Here is a 12776-nt window from a genome sequence, read left to right as displayed (position 1 = left end):
AGAACACATTAAACAAAATAGCAAAATAACCTTTTATAAATTAATTGCACAGAAATATTTTTTTTCCCTTTTTCTTTTCCAAAATATATTTGTTCGGTAAAGTTCAGTCCCCAATTGCTCTTTTTCCTATGTTGGCTTTTTTTTTTTTTTTTTTTTTTGGACAGAGTGGTAAAGGCACTAAAGTTTGTCTCTCACTCTTATTGAGCCTGAATGGGAATTCAAGGTTTGCTCTGCTCTTTACTTTGATCTTGAAGTGCCTCTGTCTGCGAATACATGAAACTCAGCATTGGACACACACTAAAAGCCTGTATGTGAAACACACTTTCACATCAGTGTTGTGTAAAGCCGGACCTTTTTCATCTCAGTGACTTAGATGGGGGAACCAGGATCCTTACCTGTTCATTGATCTATCTAAAGCCACTCAGGCACATAGTACTGCAGGAATGGATGAAAAAGTCAGAGCGACAGTATTGCTTTTATGGTCTAGATATGTTTTCAAAAACTCATAGAAGTTATTTTCTGTGGTAAATTAGAACAAACACAAACCCAAGAAACCCAACATACACACCCAAGATGAGTTCTTGCTTCACCCAAGAAGCTCTGAGTAGATGCATATTGTAATGCTCATCTGTTTGATGATGAAGACTAAAAGTGGACAAGTGAGGGAACTGTTGTGTAAGGAGTTACTGGAACGAGGAGACAGTGATTAAATTCTCAGGTCTGTGCCAGAATTAGAGGTTTGGCAATTACAGGAGAATGTCTGTTCTTTTTGATTGGCTGTGCTAGCAGTCCTCACCTTGGACAGGAAAGTGTTAGAGAACTTGATAAACAATTCAATTACAGAATTATAGAATCTTGAATGTTGGAAAAGACCGCAGAGATCATAGAAACATGGCATGCACTTTCCCCAGTAGCACTCCCCAAATGGATATATAATATCTCTGGAATTACCAATAGAGCAGAGTTTGGGCAATGTCTGTGCTGGAGATGGGAAAAGGCTGGGCAGAACTCTGCCTTTTCCTAATGCTTCTCACCTACACATGCCTTAGGCTGGCTCTGATTGTCTTTGTGCTTTTACAAGAGATGAACTTACATCTCAAGCTGCATTGACAAGTGTTGGTCTCAGAAGAAAAGAGCAGAAAAAAAGAGTGGAAACTGGATTTGCTTGATAGAACATGCTCCATTGGAAACACTGGAAATCACATCCATGGTTTGTATCGTGCTCATACAAGAACAGAGGAGTTTATAGTGAAGGGAGATAAAAAAAATTTATCCATTTCCACATTACTTTCTGTTTCTGGTAGCTTTTTACCCTTGTGTGATATTGGGAGCCACTTTATCTTTTAAGTGCGTTCAGCTGCCTTATTTTAAATTGTACTGATGAAATTATATTTATAACTAAATGGAATAAATTTTTGAGCTTAGTGGTGCATTACATATTATCTCAGAAGTACTTATATCCTGTCATTCAAGTCTCTAGCCTGAAGCAGGCACTCAGTGAGTCACATGAGAGAATAGTGTTGCCCTTGCAGGGCTGCTCCTATCACAGGGATGAGGGATTTGGCAAGAACCATGTCTAAACAAGAAAATCTTAAAAAAGATATTTTTGATGGAAGACAGACTCTCTCCCTGCTCCCCTTCCTCCCTTTTAATCTGAAAATCACAGTTGTAGTAGATGGGTAAGAAGGAAAAAATATTTATTTCCTCTTTCCTATTTCCTCAAAGCGAACCTGCTGATCTCCCATCACAATTTGTGCACTATTTCCCACCAATCTGTCAGAACTTTTTCCTAAATAATTATTTAACTTTGATAGTGGTTCTCTGAGTTGGTCCCAAAGTTTTATGCTCCACCAAGTTCTTTAAGACAGACTCTGAAAGCCTGGAAAAATAGCATTAATGTCTTCACACACAGCCCTGCAGTCTGCCTGTGTTATGAGCCTCTTGCCATCACACAGAATTAGATGTATAAGAAAAGAAAAATCCAGGATCCAAAAATACAGCCCTGCAAGAAAAGAAGTAAAAAGAAGACCCTAAATTGAAAACCACTTTTGAGAATATTATAAGTCTTATGTAGAGAAATTATTAAGTTCATCTTTGAAAGAGGAGTCAGTGGTCAGTTTGTTGTAGATCACTTTAGTTTTGCAGAAGAAAAACAGGATATAGAAAGCCTCTTTAATCTGGTATTGAAAGCAACAGAAGCCATTAACTGAAACTGAAAACATCCTCCAACAGAAATAAAGGTGCCATTTTCTGTCCAGGGGGTGATTATTTCCAGGACAAGCTGCAGAGGAGAAGATTGTGATGTCCATTTCTTGGTGGTTCTGAAGTCAGCTTAGATGCTTTGCACTTTTAGCCAAATATGAGCCTCATTTTAAGTGATAGGAAGCACTGGAGATCAGCAGTCAGGAAATGGAAGAGCCCAGCCATCCCAGAGGTCAAAACAGGTGACCGATACACCTGGCTGGAAAGTGCGTGCCTGCAGAGCCCCTAGCTCTGTGGGGACACTATCTTTAACAAATGAATACTGGGAAAAGTAGAAGCTTCAGGACAATTCATCTGTTGTAACGTGTACATGACTATTACTATTAGATATATTTCAGCCTCACTTTCAGTGATGTTACTGGCACTGCATCGTCCATAATCTGTAGGCATATAGAAAGCCTGCTCCAAAGGGACTTTGCAGCCTTACAACCATCAGAACTGCATTAATTTGAAGGCAGTATGTGTGTCAAATAGATCAACCTCAGTCAAGCAGGGTTTGCAGTTTTGAGTCAGGCTGGAAAAATAAGAAATGATAATGTGAAGAGAGGAGAGAGGTCTGGAGTTTACCGTGCTGATGGTATCTAATTGCAGCAAAGTTTCTAATCATTAGATCCGCTGTGAATCAGTTTTGAAAAACTTTGCGTGAGTTTCCAGAATAAATGAGGAATTGAAATGCTGCCTTGCGATGTGTATGGCAAATTGTCCTTTCTGTTTAAGCTGGAGACAGAGGTATAGCTTTACAGTAAGTCTTTATATTCTTATTTATTAATTCATTGGAGATAATAACAGCAAGGGATGCTGTTTGTCTGAGGGTTCTAAACTGTGAGATAGCTGAAGCAGGCACAAATGGTTAGAAGTGCTCAGCAATTGGTAGGAGGATTGGGGCAGACGGGATAGCATCTGTATGGATCTGTGTACTATGATGACCCAAGAGAGCAATCTGTGAGATGGACCGGCCTCAGTTCAGCTGATCACAACCTGACATCAAAACAAGAACTCATCTTCATGTAATACTGATTTGATTCATCAGCACTGTGAGCTGCAACATTTCTTAGCATCTGAATGTCTACCATCCAACATAACCTCTAAATATGAAACAAAACAAAAGAAATGCTTGGAAATCTGATGGACCCTGACCTAAATAGCACTGAAAACTTTACCTTCTGTTTGCAACACTGTCACTTGTTGCACGAGGCATTACTGTCCAACACTTCCCAATGCTCGCTCTAATCCTGTGAATGTAGAGGGACTGTGTAATATTGCTGTTTGGGGTTGCACAACATAGCTGCAGCTACTTTGCAGAAGTTCAGTACTGAATGCTTTCGTCTGGTTGTTGTCAAAAATATCATTAGAATTTCCTCTGATCACAGTGGGTCAGTCCATATGGACAACTGCAAAAAGAAGTGATGCTGAGATAGGAAATACCCCATGGCATCAGGATGACAAATTTTCATGATCCAATAGCATATCATATTCTTCAGAGGTTTGCTTACAAGAACTGTACTGTGGGTGTATCTGAAGATCTCAGCTGTTTCACTTAAATGTAAATTTTTAGTTCTTGTGTTTATAGATAGATGAGAATTCCTAAGAGTTAAAAATCAGAGAATTAACAATGACAACAGTGTTTATTATTTTTGAGGTGATCTCATGAGTTTTGTTTTCCTGATTCATGATTCTGTCATGCTGGTGGAAATATGGGTGAAAGCTCACAACTCCTTTATTACTGGACTAATCTCAGAAAGAAATTGTGGCTTTATAGGAAAAGAAATGCTGAGTGCAACCATTATTTTATGTGTCTTTAGCCTGCCTCTAAAGTGGTTACAGTGTTTAGAAAATATTTCTGTTTAATGTGAAAACTGCTGGCTGAAAATGAAGAAATTTAATTCTGGGCAGTCTCCAGCTTCTGCTGTCACTCCTTTGCTCATGATTGGTTTATTTTTTGGTGAGGATACAATGAGCCTAAGTTGTGGTACAAATTTGAAAAACGGAGAATTTGAATGGTTTTGGTTGCTTAAATTCTGTGGTGAGACGAACCTTGTTTTCAGAGCCTGAAGTGCATTTCAGATGCAAGTGGAGGAAGATGTAATGCTATCGCTTCCAAATACTGCTTGAATAATGTCCCAAGGTCCTCCATGTCCAGTCCCAATAAAAATTAAATATGAATAGCAGTAGTTGGACACCATATCTATTTCAAATACCAAATGCAAGACATGCTTCCTGAATACAAACAGCGAAGTGGACATTACCATGTGAAATAGAAGAAAAACATAAGTGGAACTTAAAGGCTGCTCTAACCAGTGAGGCAAAGAAGGGAAAACTTCCTCTAAACAAGTTGTCTTCCCCTTGAACTCCCTCACCCTGTAAACACATTGACAGACATTTGGGCATTTTCTCTTACCTGTAAAGCTTGGACCATGTGTAGTGCTAGCCTGTACGCATCCAGTCCTATGAGATGACGATTGACCTACTCAGGCTTTTAGTTCTCCCTCCACAGAGAGAACAGGTTGGATAGAGCTTTTGGAAATCTGGTCTATTGGGTGACCACCTATCTCTGGTAAGGGTGTAGGAACAAGATGATTTTTAGGGTCCCTTTTTACCCAAGTTGTTCCATGATTCTTTGTTTCTATTATCTCTGGGAAATTTCTATCAATCACCATTTGGCTCAATACTTGGCCTAATGGCAGCCACCTAATTTGTAGAGATCAGAGAGGAGGGGAATTTTGCACAGCTTTTAAAGTCCTTGAGATGTATTCAAAACCAAGCACTTACTAGAAATCTTTGCTTAGTCACTGAGTTTGGACTCTGTCTGTTACCTGTACTCAGTGCTCAATTTACCATCAAATTCAGCCTTTGAATAAGTAATTTCTTTCACCCTCAGAATATGGGAAAACTAAGCCCTTTTTTAATTTTAATTCGAGACTTTTTTCCTGAATGCTTTAGATGCATTGGATACTTGATAAAGTATGCTGAGCACTTTCAGAAATTGATGTTGAGACCTATGCTTGAAAAGTTCATGCATGAATTTTGTGCAAACCTAGTTCTAATTTCATTGCTCTGCCAAGGAGGCATGTGATTCCTTGCTACACATGAAAATCAAGCAAACTACTCTTCTGGGAGAATCCAACATGAGAAGAATATTGTCCCTTTTCTAGTCTCAGCCATCCCAGTTGTGGTGAATGTGCTCTTCTGAAGGCAGGCAAAAACTCTGCATCCTAGGGACATACCCACATACACAGATGCTGTCATCAAGGATAGATTTCTTTCTCTCTCATGATCAATTGAGTCAGTGCACCTAGTCAGCAGATGGCTAATATCATGCCTTGCAAATACAAAATAGGCCACAAGTCCCCTGTGAGGTTAAAGCCCATGGCTGACTCACGTTCTCACCTGAATTGTGGTCAGAAGGAAGGAATAAGGCCAAGTAGTGTTTTTTCTCTTCATTTTCAGTCCTGCCCTAATTGGGGACAGACATGACACTTCCAGTGCCCTAAGACATAAAGTCATAGCTTTCTCCTTTACTAATCTGCAACCACCTGAAACTCAGGTATTAAGCTAATAAATAACTGTGCTTGCTTGTATGATTGCTTAAAAAGAAAGGGGAACCTTTCAGAAAGTCAGTAACACTAGAAATATTACATTCTGTGAAATAAAACCACTGTCTCTATATGCAAACAATAACCTCTTTTTTGGAAACCAGTTACTCCAGTTGTGAGCAATGATGTCCTATTAGTACCAGTGGATCTGCTTGTTCAAAGTGTAAAACATTCTGGCTGAAAGATTTGAGACAGTTTCTAATTGAGGATTTATTGTTTGCTTTCTGTTTCTTTTTAACAAGTCCTCATTTTTATGCTTTTTTTCTCTCATGTAGTTATGCTTTGAGCAAATTCAGTAAACAGTAACTTAATCTGTTCAATAGATCAAGGTCTTTCACATCACACAGCTCTTGGCTTTTTTTAGAAGACAGAAGCTCTTCTTAGCAGTTGTTACAGTAAATCTCTGGAAATTAGTCATTTGAACCATTTCAGAGCTATTCCATTTCCATTCTAGGTCAAATCTTATCAGATTAATGCTAATCTATTTGCATTTTAAATAAATAGTTTTTGTTACTCAACGGTGTTGTGACAATATATTATTTCCCTTAATGGCATAGCTATAGGAAAGATCAGAAAAGACTCCAGGATAAAGCCTGGACTAGCCGTGTGCTCTGATTTTGATGTGTTCTGGATCTGGTTAATCTTATGTAGCTTGAATTTAAGAATTATTTTTAAATTGACAGCTAGTGTTTTTCCACCATTAATCATTAGTCCTGGAAGATAAGGCTAAGATGTAAAGATGTTTAGGTTGGATATTAGGAGGAAGTTTCTCACTCAGAGGGTGGTAACACACTGGAACAGGTTGCCCAAGGAGGCTGTGGATGCCCCATCCCTGGAGGCATTCAAAGCCAGGCTGGATGTGGCTCTGGGCAGCCTGGTCTGGTGGCTGGCGACCTGCACATAGCAGGGGATTGAAACAAGATGATCATTGAGGTCCTTTTCAGCTGAGGCTGTTCTATGATTCCCAGAGCGTAAGTAAAGAACATAAGCTCATTTTCCCTTTACATAGCTTACTCTGGAATGCTGAGAGACAGAAAACACTCAATAGAATTAAAAACTAAGTGTAAGGTCTGAAAGCATATTTGATGACCACATGAGAAATTTACACTGCACATCACCACAATAATCAGCACGTTTCATAGTCAGTGAAAGCTATGGTCATAATCTAGAGTAAATAATAAATTCATGCAAGCATGGAACTAGAAAGGCTTTGGGTCCAAGTTTTGGTAATGATGCTACTGCACCAAATACTGACTTTACTGCAATATTCAAATCACAGTGTAAAATTGCTTAGGCTTTTGTTCCTGCTACCTCTGTTTACAGCTCTGCTATATCCTCACCCCTTCTTGGATTAGTGATCATAGAGTTTCTAGCTGAAATTTATTTATGGTCAATACAAGTATTCAGTGACCATTTGGTTTTGTACTAGCATTGTCTTAAGGTGTAAGTAGCTCTTCTTCACTGGTTCATTTATAAAGATCATGCACCATCCCAGTCCTTGTTTTTAAAATTTAAGCAAGCCAAATTCTTTAGTGTCTTCTTGACAGATGAGCTCTCCACTTCCTGACATGCCTCACAGCAAATTCTTTTTATCTGTTCCTGTTTGAATGTGTCTCCTTCGAGCAAAATTTTCAGAGTTATTGCATAGATGTGACTCAGATGTAGACATACTGTAGAGACTTTTCAGAGGTCTTCTGAAATTACTCTGACAGAGCTGAGAAACAGCCAGACCTCTCTTTCTCCTTGCTTTGGTCATCAGAACCTGCACCTTATTTTTAAATACTAGTGTTCTACATTCTGCAACTATGTAGATTGTGCTTCTCACCTTAGTTACCTGCACCAGGGGATCAGGTGTTTTGTTAGGATGTCTTGACTGATGCTGTCATTCTTTTCCAGGGAGGTTCAGCTTTTTCTCCAGCGTCCATCATCACAAAGAGGAGAGCTCAAGCCCAAGCAGCAGTCCTGGCTGATGATGTGGGATGCCCCTCATCCACCAGTGAGGAAATCGTAGCCTGCCTCCGCCAGTTGCCTGCTCATGTGCTCAACAATGCACAGACTAAGGTACACTGTAGTAATGTGTATGGCATTATGCCATTATGCATGCCAGGAATCAACAAGAATTTTCTATTTAAATAAAGTTATGAGGAAGCATAAAAAATAAATTGGGCTGACTCCCTGTGAGAGAGGAACTGGTTTTGTGGAGTGGCATCCACCTCTTATCTTTGAATTCTTCTTTAGGTTGAAATACTTTTACACTATTTTGACTATGTCTTTCAATATTAATTCCAGTATAGTTTTTGCCCTCTTTCACTCTTATTTCATCTGCACCTGATTGTTACTCTAGAGGAGAAACATTTCTCTGTAAAAAAAACGAAAAAGGAAATGGGGATGGATATCCACAGTCTCTTAAATGGGAATCTTGTGAAAGTTGCAGTACAGTTCTAGAGATAGATCCTTTACCCACAGCTAAAAACATTCCCTGGCAATACATTATCCAATCAGGACTGGCAGAGAACCAATCTCTGATTAAAGATAGCATTTCTTTGACTTTAAGACCATCAGTTTTCTTAACCAGTTCAGCTCACTTCACCTATTAAGACTGTCAGTAAAAGCATTGCTTCTTGCAGTGGTGAGTTTGCACTTATATCAGCAGATCACTTGTTCACTATGAATCTGCCAGTTCAGTTCTCTAAAGCATAAGTAAAATGGAAAAGGTAAACTATTTAACTGCACTATTCTTGTTTTGTTTTGTTTTTTGGTAGCTCCTAGCGATAAGTGGCCCATTCCAGTACTGGGGTCCAGTGGTAGATGAAGTTTACCTTCAGGAACCTTTAGCTAAAGCCCTGCAGCGCCCTCAACTTCAGAAAGTAGATCTGCTCATTGGAAGTGCTCAGCAAGATGGATTGATCAGCAGAGCTAAGGCAATTAAGGTAGGAAGAATAAAGCAATCTTTTCTTATTAGGTTTATCACTGCAGAACATGGTTAATTCAGTCTTTTTCACGCCAACCCTTTTCTGTGACCTTTTTTTCTGTTACCCATAGGAAATAAATGCTCCTGAACAGGTGTTTCTGAATAAGAACTAGGTATGGCTAACAACAACAATTCCCTGATTTTTATAGCTCAGATTTTGAGCTATAACCTGGTGAAATAAAAAAATAATTGGGTCCATGAAATACTTTGGACGTAAGTCCACAAAGCCGTGAAGGTCTTCCTGAACGATTGTACTTCTTGTAACCCTTTGGCACTTCTGCTCTTGAAGCAGTATATTAACCTCCTCTAGTTCAGCTGCACACCTCTACAGTGGGAGCCACAGCACTTCCCATTTAGCACTGCTAAAATTAAACACTGCAAAATGCTAAGAAATCAACAGGATTATTTTAAACAATGTCTAAGAGAACTATGCTGCAATCTTTCTGTAACATTGGGGATTTCACGAAAGGTCAATCCTAGCTTCCCTTTTCAGGCAGTCCACAGCACACAGACCTGTTTGCTTAAGAACTGATGATAAAATAATCCCTTTGGATGAAGACTTTTTGATCCACTTGAAGAAAGCTGATATTGCTTCTTTAGTCTTTGTCAGAAGTTTTCTGCTGTTATTTTATGTGCCCTTCTCTTTTGAAATTAATTAAAAGTGGAAGTCAGGCACAGTAAGAGGGTTGTGATCCTGGAGGCTGCAGATACTGATCTGGATCCTGTCAAAAGGGAATAACCCTCAGTAACCCAAGTACAATCATGTGATAGATTAGGAAATTCTAATTAGGAAGTGAAATTCTTTCCTTTACCACTACTTCCACATATGACAGTTGCCTGCAAAACAGAAATGAATTTCCATGCTGAATTGAAAATGATGCACCAAATCAATCATGGTGTTAATGAAACCCACAAGTATGAACAGCCAGCACTGTCAGGTTGAAATGAAAAGAAAAAAAAGGTTTTACTCACAACTTGATAATAAAATGTTGCCTTTAAAAAAGAAAATCTGGGATATCTTTGGTATTTTTTTTTTACAAAGACTTGCTTAAAATAAGCTTGGAAGGAACTCAGTAAGCTGGTGCAACTATACCCTAAGAAGTGGTTGTTTCTACCTTAATCCAAGAGACCTGTTTTAAAATCCCCTACTACTGAAGTTCAGAGGAACAAAAGGGTTTAACTGTCTTTACTTTGGAGGATAAATAACTTCCTTATTAGTTATTATGATAGTATCTATCTCACTTAAGTTAGATTTCATCTCAGCTCCAGAAAACTCACAATATTCATTGTAACTGGTTATGTTTTGATTTCTCCTTTTGACTTTCTTGAGCTGTTTTCTTGTTTTTACTGAGATTTTTCTTTTAATCCACATTTTCCTATTTCTGCCTTCATATGTCAACAGGTTTTGAGGGGTTGAGTCAGTATAACTGCTCTGAGTAGTCTGTTTTCCTATCTATCTTCAGATTGTGTACTTAAAGTCATGCTGTGATGTTAAAGCTACCTCATTTTTCCCTTATCCACACACTTCATTAATTTCTAGCAAATGCTAACACTGCCTCCATCACTGAGCAATTTAAGGACCTAAAGGGTTGCAACCAAAGTCAGATGATAAAATCCTGAGTAGGCCACAGACACATTTAACCACAGTGAAAGAAACTAATGCAGGTGGTGGTTGTTACTGTTGGTGCTTTGTTTCCTCTGTCCTAATGACATGGTGATCCTTGATCTCTGCTAGCTCTCCTCTAATCTTCCCACAACAAAAGGAGAAGGATTTGAGACACAACACAACAGCAACTACTGTTCTGTAATTTGAAAGCTTCCCTTGAGGTATTTTTGACTTAGATCTCTCTGGGAAGACTTAATTTTTTTTTTTACTGATATATGCTAAGGAAGGTGGATAGGCTTGGCTGGTGGGTAGAGCACTGAACTCAGTGTATACAAACAAGGCATTGTTGTAGTCAAACTAGGAACTAAGTTATTTCAACTATTCTACAGAGGGGACAGAACCTCCTAGGGTAAAGTAACCCTCTCTTATCAATCAATATTGTAACAGTGAGAAAATCCACCCGTGATTGTGAATGTGCTCCAACTCTGTAATGAAAAAAACAATGTATTAATTTGTGCAGATGAATAGCACAGCTAAAGGGTACTGTAGCAATATACAAAATGGGAAAAGTCCTCCCTTTACACTGATGTCTTCAATGCTGTAGCTGGTGAGGAGAAACTTCTAGCCATTTTAGATATAAAGAAGACAAGTTTATCACCTCACACTGAAGCTTCATATAAAAGTTTTAGAAACTCTAAGCAGTCAACAAGTGAGACCAAAGCCTCTAGACTACGACTAGACCTGAAGATGGTAAACACAGTTTGTACTATGTTGTTCTGTGAGGGCTTACTGAAATTTGGCTGTTGATCGTCTCTGTACTTCTATAAGACTGTACTTACAACTGTTCAGACCTTTACTATTAAAAATGAAGGAGAATGACAGAAAGCACACAAGAAACCAGTTCTGTGCTAGCAAAACATTTCTGTTTGTTTACCATTAAAAGCTGAAGTCTCTTGGTGATGTCTATATCAGACATTCATGCTCAGTGTCTTGCCCGTGGTAGTGACGGTTTTATGGCATTCACCTGAATGCTTATTCATGTGAACTCAGACAGATTTACCACTTCCTGGAGCACTGCGTACTCATCTCCAGTGTAGCCATCTGATGGTTGAGACTAAGTGAGAAACAAAGCAGGATTTGTTTAGGGAACAGCAAGTGGCACCATAATGCACTATGATGTGGCATATGGAGCAGTTAACTCTGAATCCGTTATCACAATTCCCATGACAGACCTTCAGGGATATTAGCTGCAAACAATCATAGATTAGAGCAGCTGAGCAGAAACCTCTAAAAATGTTTATTTCAATTCCCATATGGGCAGAATTGTTTCCCTATGCTATATGAGATGCTCAGGTGACAGGATCCAACAGTTCCTATTGGCATTAAATGTACTCATGCTGATGTGTCTCTGTGGTTAGTCTGCCTATTGTGTGCAAGTCAGTACAGCCCTGTTGATGTCCTCCGTATGTTCTGTGCCTGCTGCTTAATCTCCTCTCTGCAAGGACTGTCAACTTTCTTTTTATTTGGAAGACTAAGAATGCACTTTGCATGTTTTCTTCCCTTCTCTTTCCTCCCCATTTATTTGGCTACCCATTCTCTGAACCAGGACATAGGAGAGTGAATAAATAGAAATATAGTCTATTTACCCCATGTAAGCAACGGAATCTAAGCAGAGCAGATCTTGTATCATACAGTATAATACAGTCAGTTAATTTCTTCTAATTGGGTGGGTAAGACATCCAGCTACATGCAACAGATGGCCGATAAGTGTACATTAGCTGCAATGACCTGGTGAGCAGTTGTATGGGAACTGCTGAGTCACGGCCTGAACCTCTGATTGATCACCTGAGGTGAGCCATGAGTCAGCCAGAGGAGCACAGGTGAAGGCAATTCACCTGTGCTGCCGGAAGGGGTGGAGCCAGGCTCCATCTCTCCTGGACCTATTTAAGAGCTGGCTACCAGAGGGGAAGGATCTCTTCTGGAGATCCTCTTCTTTGGTATCTTCTAGTGAGCTCAACCCAAGGGTAAGCTCTTCTATTTATTCTCTTTTGTGATCCTTGTTTGCTTTGCCTTACTCTTTTGATTATATTGCAATTATAACATCTTGATATCTATTGATTATACACAATTGTATTGTGATTATAACATCTTGGTTATACAGCAGTGTTCTGATAAATGCCATCAGTGAGGAGAATGGGCTGATATAAGCTGTTTACTTCATCTTGCAGTTATCTGGAATAACTGAAACACTGCTGAATAGCTGGCAAGGTCTTTCAGCATTTTGTGATTAAGTTTATCAGAAGACATTTAAACTGAGTATCTCTGTACAGTCTGTTAGCATTAT

At 39.1% G+C, this 12776-nt stretch overlaps 1 protein-coding gene across 1 annotated transcript in view; it reads left to right on the top strand.

Moving 5' to 3' along the window:
• Nucleotides 1-12776, top strand: part of TG (thyroglobulin) — a 139899-nt gene that overhangs the window by 103034 nt on the left and 24089 nt on the right. The window contains exons 43-44 of the mRNA XM_048939555.1: nt 7752-7916; nt 8618-8785. Coding sequence (XP_048795512.1) covers nt 7752-7916; nt 8618-8785 — 333 coding nt within the window. The remainder of the gene's footprint in view (nt 1-7751; nt 7917-8617; nt 8786-12776) is intronic.

Source organism: Lagopus muta, chromosome 3, assembly GCF_023343835.1.
Source record: "Lagopus muta isolate bLagMut1 chromosome 3, bLagMut1 primary, whole genome shotgun sequence".
Lineage (NCBI taxonomy): Eukaryota > Metazoa > Chordata > Aves > Galliformes > Phasianidae > Lagopus > Lagopus muta.
This window is presented reverse-complemented; position numbering and strand designations above follow the sequence as displayed.